The sequence below is a fragment of the Ruditapes philippinarum genome, unplaced genomic scaffold, assembly GCF_026571515.1.
Source record: "Ruditapes philippinarum isolate M1 unplaced genomic scaffold, ASM2657151v2 ctg741_1_1_1_1, whole genome shotgun sequence".
Classification (NCBI taxonomy): domain Eukaryota; kingdom Metazoa; phylum Mollusca; class Bivalvia; order Venerida; family Veneridae; genus Ruditapes; species Ruditapes philippinarum.
In genome coordinates, this window is record NW_026867313.1 from 361,082 (window position 1) to 383,801 (window position 22,720).

Sequence of the window (22,720 nt, forward strand, 5' to 3'; positions counted from 1 at the left end):
ACATTTTATTTCATAACAGCAAGAACTATCCCATACATGTTAGTTTAGAACCATCTTAGAATGACAAGAACTATCCTTTTAATCTTATTTTAGAATGCTCAATGAGATTCCCAGATTTCATTTTGTAATTTTAAATGACAATTGAAAAATATTCTTATATTCAATTCTTTCATGTAACTTTTACAGATAGTCAAAATAGAGATAAACAAAGAATCCCTAAAGAACGCAAAAACGACAAAAATGTAAATGTTGCAGGCTCGGTTTCATGGGCGGTAAAATGACTTTAGACTGGCCCTCGGTGGAAAAAAATAATGCGGAACATGATAAAGAATAATAGAAATACTGTTGAAGTTTATTTATTTCGGTACCGTTGTAAACATAACATGGATCAGTGCACTTCAGGAAAGGTACGTCAAGTGTGTATCGATAGTATTGTAATACTTATTTGGCATATTATTTGCAATGAGACATTGTAGTGTAGTGGTAGCTCACTGGTCTATCAACTATACTTATGCGGGTTCAAATCCTAGCAATTTCATTTTTTTAAATAATATATTTTTTCAATGCACAGATACTTTTCAAATGTGTGTCATGCATATAAATAACACGATAAACAAATCTTTATTCGACATTTTACGGAAACCACTAATTACTCTCTCGAAAAGACGAAAACAATAGTATTTTAAATGTTCAGCCAAAGATATATCATGTTCAAAACGATTCAATTGAGCTTTTGTGTTACAAGAGACATAATAGTTTACAACGAAATTTATCTATTTATTGCTAGGGTTGAGGTGTATGTTATGGCGCTGTTTGAAGGACGTCATCATTTTTTTTTTATTTCATTTCGTTAGAAATCAATACTCGCAAATAGTGTTATAAGGTGCATTGTCTATTACCACGACAATGTGTGCTGAAAGATAAGGGATTAGCTTTTGATTAATACACTTGATGAAAACCTTATCATTCATTTCTCCTTGATAATCACCTGTTGTGGTACTCTCTTGTCAACGGAGACGAACACGCCAGCGCCAGCGCGATTGAGAGTGCCGCAGAGGTTGAAGGCATTGTTTGAATTGATGAATTGAATTAATTGTAACTTATCATAAATGCTATAGCATTCTCGTGAATAAAATATGGAAATATATATATACATGTAAATAAAATTTGTAAAAAAGTAAATAATGAAATACAAAATATATTACCACCTTATGGGATTTGAACTTACGACCTTCGGCATACAGGCATCAGGCCAAATAATATTCATTCACCTGTTTTCCTTGTAATGTGTTTTCGTATATGACTTTTTCCTGCCCTATGTACTTTTAATTTTGAGAGTTCCCATTCTCATTCATATTTGAATCGACAGTACGTGTTATTCATATTTTGAGAAGGTGACATATCAAGACTTCATTAGAAAAAAAAAAACAATTTATTTCCAACATGGCATTTTATTTACAAAATATTTACATATACATGCATATATATTCAGAAAAATGAAACAACAATAAACTTACGACAAACGTGCACAATACAACAACTTTATTCAAAATAAATGTAAATCAATCATACCTTAAAACTTACTGTAATTAATATGATTCAAAATATGCTTAAATCATTCCTTTACATACATATAAAATAAGCGTAGAATAATAATAAATTAATGTACTTATACTGTAGTCTATATGATTCAAAATAAACGTAGATCAGTTATATCTTTACATGCTCAAACTGTATTCTATGTGATTCAAAATAAGCGTAGATCAGTTATATCTGAACATACTCATACTGTATTCTATGTGATTCAAAATAAGCGTAGATCAGTTATATCTTAACAAACTCATACTGTAGTCTATGTGATTCAAAATAAGCGTAGAACAGTTATATCTTAACATACTCATACTGTTGTCTATATGATTCAAAATAAGCGTAGAACAGTTATATCTTAACATTCTATGTGATTCAAAATAAGCGTATATCAGTTATATCTTAACATACCCATACTGTTTTTTATGTGATTCAAAATAAGCTTAGAACAGTTATATCTTAACATACTCATACTGTATTCTATGTGATTCAAAATAAGCTTAGAACAGTTATATCTTAAAGGGAGACACAGGCAAAATTTTCATTTCTTAGTTTTGAAATTTTCATTCATTATTCTGTAAATGTCCTCAAAATGAATACACTAAACAGTCAAAGGAACAAAACTTTTCTCCATATAAAGAATAAAATGGTGTTTTCCTAACTTGACCCGCGTGGGTCAGGTTAGAGCGCTAAAATTTCACAATAGTTGTCACTGTACTCTGGAAACGTTAAAAAACATGTCAAATCAATTACTTAGACTTGTTTCAATCATACAATATCCACAATATTTGTTATTGTAACTTCCAGGGTTTGTTCAAATCGCATGACTTGTTTTTAAACTATTCGGTGATTCTGTTCGCGTCAAAATTTCGTTCAACATATATAGATATATTTAAACTTCAAACCCAAAATATATAGAATTTATACAGAAATTCATGTTGGGACTTTAAGAAATGTCATTTTAGGGTGATTTGAGTACAGAAAATCATTTTTATATTTTTGCCATTATTTTGCCTGAGTATCCCTTTAACATACCCATACTGTATTCTATGTGATTCAAACTAAGCTTAGAACAGTTATATCTTAACATTCTATGTGATTCAAAATAAGCTTAGAACAGTTATATCTTAACATACTCATACTGTATTCTATGTGATTCAAAATAAACGTAGAACAGTTATATCTAAACATACTCATACTGTTTTCTTTGTGATTCAAAATAAACGTAGATTAGTCATATTTTAACATACTCATACTGTAGTCTGTATGATTCAAAATCAGCGTAGATTAGTCATATTTTAACATGCTCATACTGCAGTCTATATGATTGAAAATAAGCATAGATCAGTCATATTTTACATACTCATACTGTAGTCTATATGATTCAAAATAAACGTAGATTAGTCATATCATAACATTTGCCATTGTAAGATAATGATCAGTATACAGATAAACTGATTGTCACACAAATAGAAATTATCTCAATATTATCTACACGAGTTTAGTTGAAACAGAACGGGAGTTAATTTACATATCATATATACCGTTCTAACTAAAAGTTATATCTGTCAATAAAATGGGTTTTTTCTCTGCTACCCAAAATCAATTAAAGAAATAATTATTGTTCACTGATTTTAATCCTGTTTATATTTTTTGCGCAATTTCTCAGCACATTGTTTTGTTTTTGTGAACAGCCACATTGTGACATTGTGAGGAATTTCGATGTTTCCATCGAATTCCAGCGAATGATTATGTATTTTATTAATCATCATAACCATTTTTTATTTATTCATATCAGTTGATACGTGGTACAGAACAAACCATATAGTTTATCTATAATTGTACAATGTACATGATCTTAAGTACAATAATATTTACAAGAAAACAGATGATTGTTTTATTTTCATGACATTTTGAATTTCTGCATTTTTTTTTTAAATTTTCTTTACAATTATTTGCAACATCAAGACATAATTTTTCACGCAGGACATGTGCTCTATACGGATATTTTATATGATTATTAGATCTGACCTGTTTGTGAATATGTACAATAAAATTTGTTCCAAGAATAATATAACACGGACCAACTGTTTCACCAAGTGGTCTTTGTATTTGATCACATCTTTATTACGACCTACGTGTTTGTCATGATATCACAATGTTGACAGATAGTAGGATAAATGATATATCGAACAGGTACATATTATAAATCTGGAAAAGGGTGATCCCTCGGAAGAATTAATCACAACAAAATTACACGAAAATTGCATTCAGTCACATAAAAGAAATGTGGATTATGATAACTGAATTAAAATATACGTAGTTCAATAATATCATACAATTAGTTCATTAGTCCCTGCAAAATAAAATCAAAAGCATTTGAAACTAACAGAAAGAATATTGATTAATAGATTTACAAATGAGCACACAATTATATACAGTCAGCATTATACGAACAATTGTAGATAAATGAAATAACGTTGGTTAATAAACATATTTGCAGTGCTACATAAAATTCCAATGATTATGTCAGTTAATGGTTTCATTTTCAATATTAAGTAAAATGTATCTAAAATGAAATGAATAATAGAAATTATCATTACTGAAGCGTTTTCACTCATAAGATGTTCTTGATGTATATAAGACCGGTCGGTCATAACATATTTGTTCTTCATTGAACAAGTTCTCAATACATTGTTAACACATTAGTTTTGTTATGAGAGTCTCATTGTGACAAGGGAGAAACAAGAATACTTAGATCGAATAACTGCATATACAGTGCTGCCTTGGTCACCTTTGAAACTATCGACTTTTTAACATTAAAGTGTGAATCATGTATGTACTCTGTGATACAGGCGACTGCATAATTATAATGATATCTTAAACTTCTGTATCTTCATCTCACCTTCACATGAATTTGTTATCGCAAGAAATGTTTTATCACATGAGACACAGGCTCTATACGGATTATCCATATCTATCTTGTGTGATGATAAGATCTGACCTGTTTGTGATATCTGCACGATAGAGTTTGTTCTCAAACTACAAACCAGAATAGTATCATAGGGACCAACTGCTACACCACATGGTTCCTTTATCTGATAACCCTTAACTACGACTCTCGTGTTTGTCACGTTATCATATATGTAGACAGTATGGCCGTCTCTATCTGTAAGCACCACTTTATCACTGCTTCGAACATAAGTACAAGCGCTTTTGTTTAAAGGATATGTTTTTTCCGGAAAGTTAATATTGAAGACAAATATCTGTCCCGCTGTCAAAGAAACTATTTCAGCAGGTCTTTGTTCATCATAAGTCCCTACCATTAAGTGTCTATTATCTTTTAAACATACAGAAAAATATTTCGTCGATACGTTAATTTTTCCACTTAGACTTATTTCATTAGCTTTACTAACACGTAGGAATTCTATAATATATTCGCTGCCACTCGTTATCGCTACTTCGTCCTCAGATACAGCAACAACGGACATTGGCTCGTAAGATAACTGATATGATCCTACTTTCTCAAGCTTCTCATTGCAAGCTAAGAATGTTTTATTGTATTTATCCACAGCAACTAGTCTACCATCGGGTAGAAAGTCTATTCCTGTAATGAATGGTTCCTTCATGTCATCTCCTGTCTTCTTCAAATCAATGGAAAAAACTGGAGTTAATGTGATCTCCGTATTATCCGAATTTGCATCTCCCTGTCGAAGCGACTTTAATATGAGTTGGCCAGGAATATATTCAGTGATTGGTAGTGGTGGCAGTTTTAATGCATCGTCAAAATGAAAAGTAATGGTCGCCGTATCTGAGTTTTGAATCTCCTCCTGAACATGCCTGCATAGAACATTGACTTCATTTTCCATGTTTTGTTCTGCTATGAATTTCTGCGCTGAAGTTCCATTTTTGTAAACGTTATCAATGGTTTCAAAAATCGATGTTACATGAGCCAAATGCTTTTCGTTTAGTGATTGTTTCTTTGTCAGGTTAACTAATGATTCTTTCTGAAGATCTTTAGCTCTCTTGGCGACAGAAAGTTCCAAATCGTCAAACATCTGCATTACTTTATCTCGCATTTCTCTAATCTTTACTGGTATTTCGTTTACGTTTTGGGCTAGCTGATCTTTAGAATTGAGAATGTGTCTTGCAATGCCTTCAGCATCTTGAAGTGCTTTTTTCATTTTTTCCATTAAGGTAGAACTTCGTGAAGTAATGTTTCCAGCGATCTCATCAACTTCTACAACGCTGTGGCATTTACGATGCTTAGAAATAGCACAAGTGCTGCAACAAAGCTTGTTTTCATCTTCACAGAAGAATTTCAAAATTTCTTTATGTTGATCACACTGATCTAATCCCTTCATATCAAGCAAAACTCTTGATGCATTAGCTTCTTTTGCGTTCACCAATTTATGACTTTTCAAAATTGGGAGCAAGTCGTGTACACTTGAACAATCAGTACACTGGAATTCATTACAAGTTGAGCAAAACTTGTCAGCTACAGTTTGCTTATCCTTAATTAAACATGGCTGACACAAACATTCCTTTATACGTCCGGAAACTTTATCGTTCTCTCCTATTTCACCCTCACTTTCTGCCATCTTGTTTATTGATTTTCTTTTTTCTGTTTCAAATTAAATTCTCGAAATTATCATTTAGCGACACGGTCTTATAGATCCACATATTTTAACATTTCAATAACATGTATCTGGTTTTATTACTGATATTTTGACAAAATATTGGTCTTATTACTTGGTGCATATCCAAGTCGTTGCTTGAATACATATCTGGAACGCGGAAGTTAAATTTACATACTTAAGAGTTGTAATCTATATTAGGCGAATGTTATTTCGATTGCGTTCCTATAAATGATGTATATCTCAAATCCCTTCATTAATTTCAAACGGACTTTACTGATGCTGTCACTTGAAACCCGCACAAAATAGTTTAATAACAATTCAAATGAGTCTGAAATCAACTGATAATATCCCCTATCAATGGACAGCGAACGTTCTTTTTTGCGTGATATAAATTTTAAACCTACCTGCAGTATTCATTGCGTTAAAATTGTATCAGCGTATGTTATCAGTTCTGAATACCGATTTAATATTCAGAATAAAGCCTAGCTCTACCTCAGCGTCTGTCAGATTTTCTTTTTCATATGTAAAATAAAAGGTAATTAATTAACTGAAATATTGTTGTGTTGGATGTACATAGTGACAATATACATACGTATATAATTATGTACGTATCAAAACATTTGTGGAGAAAATTCCAGATGAAATTTTTACAATATAAAACAGTAATTGGAAGTTATTCAAAGTTTAAAATATAATTATGTGCCCGACTTTAATCAGAAACATAAAAATAAGAACTGGCACCATGAAAACACAGTTCTTGTTGACAATTATGAGCAAACCAATCGAATTTCAAAACCTTTGTAGGCACCTGACCAGTGCAATTATTGACTCAAAGCATAGGGCAGTAAGCTGACATAAATCAATGTTGTTCATGATCTGCTTTCAGATTAGCCCATGAATGCACTTTACGGAAATAAAACCAATAGCTGGAGCCCCAAGGGAAATAGCTCCGCCCTAATTGTCCTCCCAATAGTATTGATTTAGGCTCTGGACAACCATTTATATATTACAAAGGGCAATAACTCTCAAATTTATGCAAAAAGGTTTCAAATTGATATCGCTAATACTTTTTGGGTAATGCTCCGACAAGCCAAACATATAGCCCGGCAAGCTGTTTCATATAGAAAAAAACATATGTGAAAGCAATTCATACTTAAATGTAAATGATAAGAAAATGAATTGATGCTAACTTTAATATAAAAAAAAATATCTAAATATTCCCCTGGTTCTGCTTAAGGTCTAGTGCAGACCCAGCTGGCACATCCATGCTGACTAATCATAGTCTACACTGTTCTTATTCAGTCTGTGCATATTTGAAAATTTTCCTTATAAAAGCTGAATGGTGTAGTCCGGAGAGAAAAATGGTCAAATCCATAATATTAGGCAAAGCATGGTCTTTCAAATATAATTTGAAAGACCCTGGGCAAAGTAAGGGTTAAAAACCAAAGGTACCTATTCTTGAAAGTCTGGCAAAGCATCAACCTAAGCGTAAACCATTTCTTTATCAAGTCATTTGTTTATCAGAATTGAGCTGGATATATTACATAACGCACACTTCTATTTAAGAAATAATATATCCCAAACTGTGATTTTATTGCTCAATAACATCACTGTTTGGAGTTCGGATGCAGGGAATTATATCACGAGGGCGTAGCCCGAGTGATATAATGATGCGCATCCGATCGACAAACAGTGATGTTATCAAGCAATAAAATCACCGATTTGGATATATCATTTCGATTCTAACACGACATCAACAAATAAATGCTGCCGTACATAATAATTAGCTAAATTGCGCCTAATTTGTTTCCTTACTTATTGTCAGCGCGTCACATTTTTAGTGGTTACGTCACGTGTATAATGATTACGTCACATGTCTAAATATAGAACGTCAAACAGTGATTTTATAGCATAATAACACACACTTTCGGTTCTTCTATGTTCAATAGGGAAAAATGCGGGTCGTGTTAGAATTATATATTTACAATTTATTTCCGATGAATATTTAAACATATTCAAGAAATAATAATAATCATTTAAACAGATTATTTCTTTAAAAGAAGAAATAAAATGTCACATTTAAATCTTCATTATTTTAAAATTTAGACACATAGATGATGAAAAATCATTTACCATTGTCTTTATAAGGAAACATAAAAAAACGTAATTATGTAAGCAGAAAAATATTTTAATCACTAAATACATGGTTGTATCTTAACCTGCTGAATTTGTGTAATGGATTGGTCCTGCTTTGAAATTGGAACAGTCCATTTGAAGTTCAAGGGATTTCAATATCAAAAATACAAAAAACAAACCGAGCTACCAGTTGTTACTGAGTTGTAGAGCCTGGTCACTTGTTAGTGCAAGCAGTACTGTCTCTAAACCAGGTGGGGGCCCCACGGGAGGTTGGAGGATTGTTACTGGGCCAATAATGAGTTAAAACTATATGAACATTGAAACAGTGGAAAATATAAATCTTTCTTCTCATATATGAATAATATGCCAAATACAACATATCATTACAATCAGGTAAAACTGATAATTCATAAATTTACCAGTAATTAGACTAATTTAGCTCTGAAATTGTAAATGGACTGATACTGCATCAAAAATAGAACATATGTTTGCTTCAGAGCTACATGAAGGTAAAAATTGATCTTTCAAGTAAAGCAAGCAAATTTTTATAATTTACAAGCTATTATTATGGTTTTTGTGTATTTTTACCCACTTTTGCCACATTTCTGCCGCAATCTGTCAGGTTGCTCTCCATAATCAAGTTCAGGACATCATTTAATTTACTTTCATAATGTAAATTGTGAAAAATGTTTCTTTACATTTTTGTTACATTTTATTATTAATTGCCTTAACTGCATTCTATTTGTTATCAATGATTACATCTTTAATTACAATACATTCCACATCTGCTAAGATTTCCACTCATATATGAGTGATAGCTACGGTATCTTGAATATTGGAATATTCTTTGGCCACGATTTCACTGTCAAATTATCATAATAAAATTCATAATTACATTTCCATAATCTTCTAAAACATGAAATGAATATAAACACATAGAATCTTGTAACAACAAACATGTCTATGGAAACAATAAAAAGGTGACACATGAACATGTATATTGCAAAGTAAAACATTTTAACTCTCATGTTACTCAATATCAAATTAGTTAGTAAAAATTCAACTTATTCTGTTATCAAAATCAATATAAAAGTATATCATTGGTCCTCTGGAAAATTCAACAACAGACTAATCTATCTGTGTAATGGAACAGCCCTGCTTTGAATTTAGAGCTATTGTTGGTCTAATGAATTTACATATTAAAACACTAAACTGAATAGCCAACAGTTTAAAAGCTTGGTCAATCTGAACAAATGTACCCCAGTAAAGGCGGTAACCTGGCTGTATACAAGGGGCATTGACCTGTCCTTGACTCTGCCAGTAGTCACTTGTATACAGTATAGACAAATAGTTTTATATAGCAATTGCTTATCATTTGAAACGGCCTTCTTGACCATTTTGCTTTCTACAAACAACTTAAACATTCATGTAAATACCGTAAACTTATTTGTTAATAGTTTGTCTTGTGTGAAATTATATCTGTTTTGTATAGAAAGAAAAAAATCAAAAAAAAAATCCTGATCAAACCAAATTGCTCATTTTGAGCATACAAGTATAACATAGGGGCCCTTAATCCATAGGTGTAACTGTACTGTATTGGCTTAAGACTTTCTTTACTGGTACAAATTCTGATCTATTGTATTAAATAATAATTTACAAACAATATTTATTATTACTCATAACAAATGTTCTTCCATTACCTATATGATAATTACAGATGCATGATATTATATATAATGGCTGTTGCTTTACACTTGTCACATTTCCATTATAAAACTGTCCATTGTAATATCAAGACAAAAATTTGGTCAGCCAACAGAATACAGCCAGGTCAGACTGCACAGATGTGCAGGCTGGCCTGGCTCTATACTGGTGGCAAAGGTTTAACTCTTTCTGTTTAAGCAGGATATGGTTACACGAAGAATAGTGACCATGAGGTTTTGGATTCTGTAGTTCAAACAAAAGAGAAAGGATTTTCTTCTGAATTAGTAAGAAAGTAAACTAACAGGTGATGATTAAAAAAGGTTTTTGCAACTAAACATGGATAAAAAGAGAAGGATTTATCCTGTCACGATAGTGGTTATTGCACAAACACAACAAAACATTCTCAAATGTTTATAATACAAAAATTGCCGTTTTCAAGTATGGTGAATACAATATTTTTCATTTATTCTAAACACAAACTGTCACGGTACAACTTGGATCACTGTATTACACACCCACAATAATTTAACATGCAATGTATTACATACAATATGCAAAATGAACATGATGCTATATTTATAGTGTGTATGAAACTTAGCAACAAAGCATAACAAAAACAAGCATATGCTGCTAGAGCTGTCATGGATTAATGTACAAAAATGAAAAAAAATAATTTGAAAGAATACAACTTATGAAGGGCCTCTTTTTGAGCAGTTACACAAAAGAATTTATACAATCATCTATAAAAATTGATTATACTCCAGACTTTACACTGGTTGAAAATTTCAGTCAAATTTGTGTTATTTTGAAACTTCATACTTTATTTGATCAAAAAGGAATAACCTGGGCAAGAAATCTTGTGGTTTTTTTTAAGACTGGCACATTTATTAAATTTTAGAGAATGGCTAAAACATAAGATTGCAGAAAAAGCCTTGTTTCTCTCAAGGTAAAATTTGTAAATCTGATGGGGAATTATCATCATTGTCTTGGATATTTAACTGTCCATTCTCTTCAACAGTGCTTTCGTCTAAAGCTGTCTCCTCCTTAACTTCCATGCTAGTGTTCTCTTCTTGTAATGAATTTGAAGTGGCATCACCCCCGGCAACTGTCACCATAGGGATTTCAACAGCCTGATTCCCAGTTTGTTGCTGTAGTTGAAAACTTAGATTGGCAGGAATCTGCTGCACAGTCTGGACTGGCTGATACATAGAAACTGGTAATACTGTCATAATACCTGAAGTCATATGAGAGGTAAAACTTTGTTATATTATAATATTTAAACTGCTGATCAACATAACTATACAGTGTAGAACAGCTTACATTGTAATTTTATCCTGACAGTACCATTAACTTGTTAAAGTCACATATACATTTAAATCTATCAGTAAGACTTTACATTTATGTTATAGTCTACAAAGAAAAAATATATATAAAGGACATAAATTAGATCAAATTATTTAATTTGGTAACCAAGAAATATTAAAGCTATTCTCCCACACAAAAAAGGTCTAAAAATCATCAGCATGTTTGTTTTCAGTTATTAAATATGCATAGAAGTAAAATTTGCAGTTTCAATAACAGCGACCTAACTGTTATTATGTTTCACTTGATACAGATATAAACACCCCTTTATCACACTGGTTAACATGTAGCAAGGACAGCTTGATGCAGGTAGAACTTACTATATAAATGTCAGTTTTAAACCAGATTTTCAAAAAATGTTCTTCTTTTTTGTCTCATTTTATAGACATAATTTTCTATGCAAAATAGCATAGCAATCAACTGCAGGAAAAAAAACTAACCAAGAGCACAATTGTTCTTTTTTTTTTCAAAAACACCCAAACTACAATGTGCAGGACAGTAGCTTTATTAATATCAATAATCCAAATATCTTCAAGTCTAATCCTTCATAATGCTGAAAAATTAAGTTCAGTCCCTATTATACTAAATGTTAGTTAGACAAATGCACTTAAATAAACTGCAAGTAATCATTAATACATGTACCTCCAATTATGATAATATACAATACTATGTTGCTTTTACTTGATTTTGCAGTATTTATCACATTATTTCTAATGCGTGACTTGCACAGTAAGGACACTGTGTGACTTACACAGTAAGGACAATTTTCGCCTACTTTTTTTGCCTACTTTGACCTTTATTAGGTAAATTACAGGGATTGAAAGTGCTATTTGCATTGTGTAAACTTGTTCACTTGCCAATGTTTTATTTTCTATTACATTTTTATTTTTTTCATGAAAATAAGAATGAATCTGGAGGCATGCTGCTTTAAAAAGGGAAAAAACTCCAAAAATATAGCTATAAGAATAATGACCCTTGTCTTAAAATAGCAACTTGTCAAGATGAGCAAGCATTCCAAGTGCCATGTTGATACCTTTAACAGTGTTTGAGTAATGGGCTATTTCAAGTTTTTACATGACAACGATGACTATTTAGTGATCATAAAAGCTCTCAAACTTTTTCTTTGAAACAGACAAGCTAAAAATGACTAATCCAGAATACAATTTTACAACCTTATACCTGCAGAATTCATTTTTTCCCAAAATAACTAACACAGGAACAGGGGATTACTAAATTTAATGCAACAAGAGGGTTCTACATTGTCAGCATGGCACCAGTAAAAGTAAGCCTACCTCCAAGTTGTGAAGCATCAGCTCCTGTAAGAATGATCTGTCCAGCACTATTGATGGATGCTTGAAGAGCACTAATGGCTGCCTGCTGGGAACCTGTGACAATGCTCAGCTCCTGTGTACTAGCAGCTTGATTGCCATTTGTAGCTATTTCTGTAAACTGTGGTAAATTTTGAGAGATCTGGACTTCATGCTGGGACTGTTGTTGGTGAAGATTTGCATCTTGGATCTATGAATAATAACACGATTACAAATAAGACTTTTGATATATATATCAACAACAGGTTCTTTTTAGAAAGATTTTCACAACTTTAATATCTTTATCTAGTTCATATATTTATATTGATATTATAAATAGAAAATATTCAAGTTTTTTCAATAAATACAGGATGTATTTTTATCAAGTGGTATGAAAATAAATATTTCAGGAGTGTTGGTAGGCTCGTGTGAAATATGATAATGTTCATACCACAAGACGAAAATAAATCCTGTAATTGTAGAAAAAAACTTTAACTTTCTGTTTATTATATACATTTTTCTTTTCGATACTACAATTTGAAAGATTTCCCCTTAAATTTTGTGTATTTGCTGAATTTAGAAGAAAGTAGTTTGGCAAGACACCAGAGAAAATAACGAAAATGTTTCACTGCAGTGAAAAATAAATAATACAGTGAAAATACAGAAAATGAAAATACGCATTTTATTTCATCAATATTTGTCAATTTTCATTTATAAGTATATCATAAACATGTATCTTTTTATTTATAGTTTATATATATAGTACTTATTATTTAATCATCTAAATAAGTATCAATGAGGAGATGAAAGATGTTTATATAAAATATGGGTAAGTTTCAAGTTACAAATACATACTGCGTGTACAACTGTGGCTTGTGTACCATCAGGCAGTGTTACAACCTGATTCTGGCCAATTTCTGGTAAACTTAATACTCGGTTCGGACCTGGGTCTATCTGTATAATAGACACAGAACCATCTGGGTTATTTATAGTTTGCATCATGGTGCCGGCGAAGGGCTGCTGGGCTTGCACAGTCACGCCTGACACCGGTTCATCCTTGAACACTTGTAACAAATCTTGCCGACCGTGGTGCATGTAACAATTTTTAACAATCTGACGTAAAGCCTCTGTCCAAGGAACCTGTAGTATAAAATAATAATGATTTTTTCTTCTCATTTACATACTGTACAAAAAAAGGAAATTTTGCCCAAATGTTCTGCATTGATAAACACAGATCTATATTATTTTTCAATTACTTTTAATTCAATAATGTATAAAGAAACTTTTTACACACTTGAAACAAAAATATGCATTTGTTTGAAGATTTCCATTCCTCTATACATTTTAAAGCATTGAGGTAATTTGTGGGGAAAAAAGTACTTTATTTGATCAGTTCCAACTTTTTCATTATTTTTACATACCCTTTTCTTATCCTCTTCTGAACGTACATCACTGCGGACATTTGCCCACGGTAAATCACTTGGCCACCATACAGGATGACTCTCAGCACGCCCCCAACCTGGTTTACTTCGGCCAGTGGAATACTTTAACATTTCGGGAATGAAATTTCGTAATTGTGCCTGTAATAAAAACATTTACAATCACTCTGTTCCAACAAATAAAGGAATCCAACATAAGTTATACTGCCTACAAATTAATAATAAATAATAGTATTTTAATAATTTCAGTAAGTTAATGAATTCAAAAAATACATTCAAATACCAACATCCCAACAAATCAAGGAGGTTAAACTTATATTGTAATACAAAAGACTAAAATAACAAGTACTTTATGACAAGATAAAGTTGACGAGGGGAAATCATAATAACTTACTTGTGTCATTTTATCTACTTGTGTCGGGATTCCATCAATTACTAAGGGAGGCAACTCATGTAAACCAGAATTGTCCTGTTGGGAAGGAGGTGTGTGCTCTACCAGAGACTGTTCAAGGTCTTGTAAAATCTGCTGTTTGTTATTCCTAACCTATAAATACAAATACACAGTTCACAATATCTTCAAATGACTGTAATGACAACCTCTACCTACACATACTTTGGTCTGCCGAAACCATTTAACATTATCAACAACTTATTGTTCTGGCTGTGTTAAATCACACAAACACTGTACACTTCACAATAAGGTGCCTTTCAAGCTTTACTGGTAGAAAAGACTGTCCCTTTTTAGGCATTTTAAGCACAGAGGGACATCCATTGGTGGCTGGCTGGATAGCATCTTTGAAGGGAGTGGGATTTGAACCTATAAGCAAGTGAATTGAAGGCACAGACCTAAGTCACATAGCTAAGGTTTGGATCACCTAACTTGAAAAGACAATATTTCTAAAACTATCACTGTGGAAAACTACTAAAGAATTATTCACAATGAGTTTGTTGTTATAATATTGAAACATGTTTTTTTTTGGGGGGGGGGGGGGAATATTTCCTAAACATAATATAAATCAAAAGTACTAAAATGGTCTTATTAAAAGTCTAAACTTTATATACATATAAAAATGAAACAAGTATTATTACTCTCTATAAGTAAAAAAAGACAGCTTATCATATGGTCATACTTTCATCTATACTAGTGGGGCATGTTGATCAAAACTGCAGAAATTACCAGAATGCAGTATCATAACTTACCACATTTTCAAGAGGCTGTGAGCCAAATACTTTATACATTTGCATGGACTGGTTAACAGAGGGGGCGTGGCTTACATTTGGTGTACAACACAGGACCACTGCTTGTTGCCCAACTCTACAGGAGTACTCTTCTATAGTTAGCCGTAACTTTCTGCAATGAATAAAAATCTTTTTCATTCCTGGTGAAGTTTACATTCAATTTACACTAAGAGGATTACCATAAACATATCATATTGTGACTATCTAATTTTAAGCAGTCGGGGAAGACTATAAATCTATTTGAATGAACTTTTTAAAAACAAACTGGCATTCTAGTAGAACCACAAATCTTTCTTAGACTACTAGTTGCCTATTTTGCTTGAATTAAGGATGATAAGATTCACGCCAAAATAAAAAAACAGCAACAAAATTGAAACAAAGTCAGTTACTCAAACAACTTGTCTTTGCTGAAGTATAAATGATAGAAATTCTTTTATTGATAAAGAACACCAAAGACTAAATAATCATCACAGAATCAGCAGGCTCATGTCATAGAGTGCTATAAATTGATAACCTATTCTCCAGAGCATTTGTATAATGGCCTAGACCTATGGTGAATTGGGACTGTAGGCCTGTGATCATTGCTGATAATGTTGCAAGACTACATTGGAATTTTAAAGCAAAGTAAAATTTCATTTAACTCTTTTCAGTTCTTAACATTTATTACATACATATATTAAACTTTACCTCAATAATCTTGTTTGCTGCCTTTTTCTGCGGGCAGGGTTGGTCTCAAAATGATGGGGATGTTTTCTTTTTTTAGTTGATAATACTGCAGCGGCTGCGGCAACACCTACTGGCCCTGGATTTAAACAATTGTGGGTTACTATTAGATAATGTTCTTAAAATGAAAAGCATAAAAAACATAAAAACAAATTATGGTTTTCCAAACACATGTCTATATAAACTATTGAAAGTGTAGTTCTGATTTTTATCTATATCTTTATTTTTGTTTGGTAACCTTCATGTCTATTTCTGAAGTATCAGAGATTCTTTATCAACTGAAATTGACTATGATTAGTCAAGTATTTTCTTGTCATTTTTGGTACACCACTTTACTCATAGTGACAGTATTACTCAATAATATGCATTGTAAATTGTCTTAATTTGGATAATCTAAATTATGAAAACTACAAATTCTGCATAATATGTAAATATAATACTTTCCATGTTATTTTTGAGAAAAAAGGCATTAAAATTTCTGTTTGTGTAATACAGTTTAATGTAGTATCAAACAACTATTTGAGAATATTTACTTAAAAATAAGAGGACACAAACTGACAATATATAGAAATATTAGAACTTGGTACACCATACAGGATCACTCTCAGTACATGGATGAAAGGCCCGTTTGATACTAACATTCCTAATGGAGACAGTCCGTAAGAAAAAACATGCTTATTTGCTTATTATTTTTCAGCACTCTTAAGTCATGAATGATGAACGAATACAAAAAATGCAATAACTTGCTTTTTATTCTATGATGAGCTTATATACCAAAATGCAATTGCAGTACTTCATGTACTTGCTTTTTATTCTAAGCTGAGCAAATATCAAACTGCAATTGCAATACTTGCTTTGAATTATTTGATGAGCCAATACCAAACTGCAATTGCAATACTAACTTTGAATTCTATGATGACCGAATACCAAATGCAATTATTCTAAGATGACTATAAATACTAAACTGCAATTGCAATGCTTGCTTTATGTATTCTATGATGGGTGAATACCAAATGAAAATGTAATTGCAATACTTGCCTTGTACAATGAGCCAATACCAAAATGTAATTGCAATTCGTGTTTTATATTCTATGATGAGCGAATACCAAAATGTAATTGCAATTTGTGTTTTATATTCTATGATGGGCGAATACCAAAATGTAATTGCAATTCGTGCTTTTTATTCTACGATGAGCGAATACCAAAATGTAATTGCAATACTTGCCTTGTATAATGAGCCATTACCGAAATGCAATTACAATGCTTGCTATGTATTATATGATGGGCAATACTTGCTTTGTATTCTTTGTTTAAAAAAAACAAACATGTTAAATACCTGAAGCAGCCAGTTGATTGGTTACATCATCACTGACATTGCCGAGGAGCTCTGATGTATCATACATCACACTTTCTGGAGAACTAGGCTCACTCAGGTCACTCATCATCTCATGAGCAGAATTCACAGTTACAGGTACGGTAGTATCCATCTTCTATCCCTCATATAATCTGTGAATATATTGAGGGAAAAATCAGATATTTTAATCGAGACATTAATCTATAGTGTATACTGATGATATTCAGATATATGACATAATGTCTTTGTTCTCATCTTAAAAAATTATTATATCACAAATGATTATAGCATATAGTAATATAAATCAATGTAATTCATCAACAATCAAAGGATTTCTACAGAAAAGAAAAATAGTTATGTTATTCTATAAAGATGATATAATTCACAAAGAAAAGCTTGAGGTGACACACTACAATTATACTGATTGTAAAATGTTTAACATGCATATTGGTATACCACACACTTGACATCCAAACATAAAGTTTTACTTTATGATAATCATTAGTGCATCCAAAATCTGATCTAATATACAGAGGCTAAGCTGGTAAATGCCATGGTTTCTTTAATTCCCCTTATGAAATAAACAAGAAATAAGCTTTTTGTAATACCATAAGATATAATGCATGAAACATTAGACAGCAAGTCTGGCAAAACTTTATGACAAACTATACGGCAAAAGTTATGATAATTCTTGTTTTTTTCCGATTATTTCTATACATTGACAATGATTTTAAATGAAATTTGCTAGAGAGGGTGCAAAACTCACAGAAATAACATTAGAAATTGAACCTTGAAATGAAAATAAATGTTAAAATCTCTCAAATATTCAAACTTTCTCTGTACAAAAAACTTTCATTTTATATGTCTTTTAGTATACTAGGCAGTACCAAGTCTACCCACCCATTTCAAAAGTACTCATTGGCCACCTAAATTTAAATGTGCAAAAAAATTGACGTAAAAAATGACCAACTTTCTCTATCAGGACTGCATTTCAGGCTGCATTTATTTTAATTTCGATTGTGTTGGAAGCTATAAGCTTATTGAAACACTCTCGAATCCGCTCCTGGAACCAACCAGTACTAAGCAATGAATGTACAAGTTTCTTGCTCAAGGAAACAACGGCTTGCCCCTGACAGGGTTTGAACCCATGCGGACAGGAATCCTTAAGATTACTAGTCAAACGCGTTATAAACCTCTCAGCCATGCTGCCATCATTTCTTTTCACCTCCCTATTGGGCAATACAATTGGAATACAAATTGCTTTACAGGAGACTGGGGCAATGGTTTTTAGGTAGGGGAATTTGCATTGTTTTGAAGCAAAAGAGAAATTTTGTGAATGTCAGGCAACAAAAATACTACTTACATATTTTATTTTGCAAAATGTAAAATGGTGGTATTAATCATCTTCTGCTTTAGTCAGATATTATCTTGAAAAACGATTGGGGAATGGGGAAATATGGGAAACAAATAATTCATTGGGAGGGGAATTGGGTCAAATTTTGGCTTCAAAAGTTGTCAGATCAAGGCCCTGGTGGGTTGTTGTTCAGATTCAGCACCTGGTTTAATTATCTTCTTTCAGTTTTACAATATCACAAAAAATATGCAAAATGCGAAAAATAGTTGATAGTATGATTATAGCTTGAATCTTTATATAAATTGCTTATATTTGCAGAAAAATAATTTATTTATACTGCTATGCATATTTGATGTTATTATAAAAAAGCTGGGGGAAATGTCTAGGAGTTTTTGAGTATGATCAGGAACCCAAAAGTATTTCTAGGTGCCATAAAGTAGTTCTCTAGAGTGTCAGGATATATAAAGTACAACAAGGTAAATGGGTGGGGGTGGGGCAACAAGGTAAATGGGTGGGGGTGGGGCTACAAGTAGTACCCAGGATGACAATTACACAACAGCTCTATAGTCTATTCTATGAATAGCAGAAAACCCCTAACAACATCTTATTGAAATTTGCTTAAATATTTACTTATTAAAACTCGAGTATTGTCACTACTTCAAAAATTGCCTGAAATGCCCCTTAAAAGGGAAAAGTATTAGGGCTGTCATTGATTATCGTGATATTGATATATCATTGATATTCATCATCTGATACAATATTGATACACACTTTCACATATAGATACAAGCTAATAATTTTTTTATTTCTGTTAGATAATATACCTCTCTATTTTGGCTTATAAGAGAAGTCACTTTTTTCTAGTTTAATATGTTAACTTGAACTTTAAACTTCGTTTTTAAATGTCAGTGACAAGAATAACAGGGAAAAAAAACTTTCTGTTAGTTTGTAGTATTTGTAATGTGTAATAGAAGCATGCATAACACCATGATCACATATATACATGTTTTTTATTGTATCTGACTGTCAAAGTCAATATATCGATGTATCGTCGATATTTGTCTCTTGGTATATCAATACAAAATTTTCCATCAATGACAGCCCTAAAAAGTATATGCAAAAATTCCCCCTCATGCACATGCAGGTACTTTTCTTCCAAAATAGGAAGAGAGACTTGATAACATATGCTGTGATATGGTATGCGTGCTTCCAATCTGCTATCAGAACATACATGTGTGGATCCAGAGGAAAGGGGATTTAGGGAGTTATTACACTCAGTGATTTGGCTAATATATATGTGGAAAACCCTCTGTCATTTGCATATTTGAACTTACCATTATTTAGCACAAGAGCAATCAGTGATCACATGTGTCGTCTCATGATAGCCAATTGCGTTATGCAGCTACTGTGTGGCAGGAGACACAAAAATTATTAACACGGCAGAACATGTTTCATATTCAAGGGCCATAACTCAGCTAAAATCATTCAACTGGAAAACCCATGTAATATGCGCAAGTACTTGAGCTACCGATCAATCCTGTAAAGTTTCATTCAAGTTGCATACCAGTAAGTGGTATATGAGGAGTAGTCCAGACAAACTTTATTAATACCTTATGTTGAAGGCCCATAACTCTGCAAAAAAATCATTCAACCAGAAGACCTGTGTAATATACCCAAGTACTTGAGCTACACCTCAATCATGTAAAGTCTCAATGAAATTGTATTAATAGTACAAGGGCCATCAGTGATGACATGTGTCGCCTCATGATAGCCAATGTTGCAGTTAGTCTGCTACTGTATAGCTGGAGACCCAAAAATCATAAACAGGGCAAAACACATTTTTTATTCAAAGCCCATACCTCAGCTGAAAATCCTTCAACTGGAAAACCCGTGTAATATGTGCAAGTACTTTAGCTACTGATCAATCCTGTTAAGTTTCATTTAAATTGCAGTGGTGGTATAAGAGGAGTAGTCCGGACAAACTTTATTAACACCTTTTTATTCTAGGGCCATAAATCTGCCAAAAATCTTTCAAGCAGAAAACCCATGATATATATGCGCAATCAATCCTGTAAAGTTACAATGAAATGGCTTCGTAGTATAAGAGGAGAAGTCCAGACAAATTTTGAAAATAAAAATCATTAAAGGGCCATAACTCTGACAAAAATCATTGAACCAGTAAATGCTAACAATTTGCACACAACTTAAATACAGTTTAGAAGAAATTGCACCAGTAGTTTCTAAGGAGTAGTCAAGTTTTGTGATGGACGGACAGACAGTCGACTGTCAACAGAGAAAGTGATCTCTATATGTCGCCACTGCTCTGTGTAGGCAACACAAAAAAATTCTAAAAAGCTTTTTTTAACCTACTCGGGGGAAAAAAGAGTAAAAGGAATGCATTGCCCCTAGTCAAAATTTTGTTACCCTCTACCAGTATGGTAAAAATTCCTGGGCCCACATCTGAAATCTTTCAATGTCTATTGCTATTGGAGTAGTTAAATCAGGTCAACACATTAAAACACTCTATGGACTATAATATGATTGCTTAATCAATGAAGTCTCAGTGGGCAAGAAATCACAGGAGCTTGAAATTCTATCAATAATCGCTCTAAGGTCATTGTAAGGTCCGATTTAGAAAAAAATATACCTTAAACATATATATATATTATTTTATATAGGCTATGTATGTTTTTTGTTTTTTTTTTTAAATCGGACTTAAGAGCGATTATTGATAGAATTAATTAAGCTCCTGTGCAAGAAATTGAATGCCATCTACATTATTACTACAAAACCCAACAACCAAGGGACGTAACTCAATTTATGGTAAACGCCATTTTGAATAAATTGAAAAAATTACATTTGGTAAACAATTTAATGCTTTTCATTTCTTCTCTAATTATTATTAATATTTTCTACAAAATTTGACATTTGCGCGCGTAATTAACAGTCGCTGCTACCATCGCATACATGCGCAACAAACATCCCAGGTTTTGCGACTGCGCTTGGACCTGCGCGCGTCCCACCTGCCGAAGACTTGCGCAGTGAAGTCCCATAATTGTAAACGAAAGTAGGAATTGCTGTTAACTCGTTCATAACCAATTGATAGATGATAGTTATCAAAAACCTTTACATACCACTTCTCGAATGATTCTGTATGCTATACAATCGAACTGATAACACAGTGTTGACAAAATGCAGCCATATTTGTCGTGTACCTTCTTTGTACTGATTGCGCATGCGCATATAGTTCTCTTCTTGACCTGAAAAAAGCGCGCGTAATTTGATTTTGATATGGCACATATTCAATTACAAAATAGCAAAGCGGTCTATGCAGGGGCGTGCCTGGGCACATTTTTAAGGATCAAACGCGTTATCTAATAGGAGTCCCTTACCGACTGGGGAATTAAAATGCGCTTGGAATGTCGTAGACGCATTTTGCAGACCTGTATCCAGGACCCAAAGTCAGTTCATTTGTTTTAAATTTAAAATCAGAGACTTATAATACAGAATTAATATAGTAGCTCTACTTTTCTCTTTCTTAAAAATACTTTTTCTTTTCGAACTCACCCTGGTCATTTTTCCAACGTTGAGAATTAAGCCTACAAACACATACTTGGCAATATCGAAGTTTCGATAAATTTCGATAAAAAAAAAATATATTCCTGGGCATACGCTATGTGTAAAGCTAAACATATGTTACCACGTTTGGTGATAAAACCTTGGGTTGTTCTGCTACAGTATAATAATGAAAATGCTAAAAAAAACTCACAAATAGATATATATAGAGAGAGATCTATACATCCATTTTGTTAACAAATAAAGAGACCAAATATGAAATATTGCTGCTAGTTTCTAAAAGCAAGAAAGGCTTAGCT

At 32.4% G+C, this 22,720-nt stretch overlaps 2 protein-coding genes across 4 annotated transcripts; both read right to left on the reverse strand.

Annotated features, from left to right (window-relative positions):
• Positions 1-4,454: 4,454 nt before the first annotated feature.
• LOC132735693 (E3 ubiquitin-protein ligase TRIM31-like) lies at positions 4,455-6,188 on the reverse strand. Its single transcript, XM_060722674.1, has one exon. It carries the CDS (start codon positions 6,186-6,188, stop codon positions 4,455-4,457), a length of 1,734 nt encoding a protein of 577 aa, XP_060578657.1.
• A 2,012-nt stretch (positions 6,189-8,200) lies between these two features.
• Positions 8,201-22,118, reverse strand: LOC132735678 (DNA-binding protein P3A2-like). Of its 3 annotated transcripts, none has more exons than XM_060722659.1 (9): positions 21,980-22,118; positions 17,474-17,643; positions 16,102-16,216; positions 15,376-15,526; positions 14,570-14,719; positions 14,158-14,316; positions 13,592-13,876; positions 12,722-12,947; positions 8,201-11,301 (listed from the first exon to the last, which is right to left on the reverse strand). In XM_060722659.1, the coding sequence occupies exons 2-9, from the start codon at positions 17,622-17,624 to the stop codon at positions 11,009-11,011; spliced, it is 1,530 nt and encodes a 509-aa protein (XP_060578642.1). In that variant the 5' UTR covers positions 17,625-17,643; positions 21,980-22,118; the 3' UTR covers positions 8,201-11,008. The 3 variants fall into 3 exon arrangements, with proteins under 3 accessions (XP_060578642.1, XP_060578643.1, XP_060578644.1); XM_060722660.1 differs by lacking the exon at positions 21,980-22,118 and adding an exon at positions 21,703-21,852; XM_060722661.1 differs by lacking the exon at positions 21,980-22,118 and adding an exon at positions 20,180-20,280.
• Between the last annotated feature and the right edge of the window lie 602 nt (positions 22,119-22,720).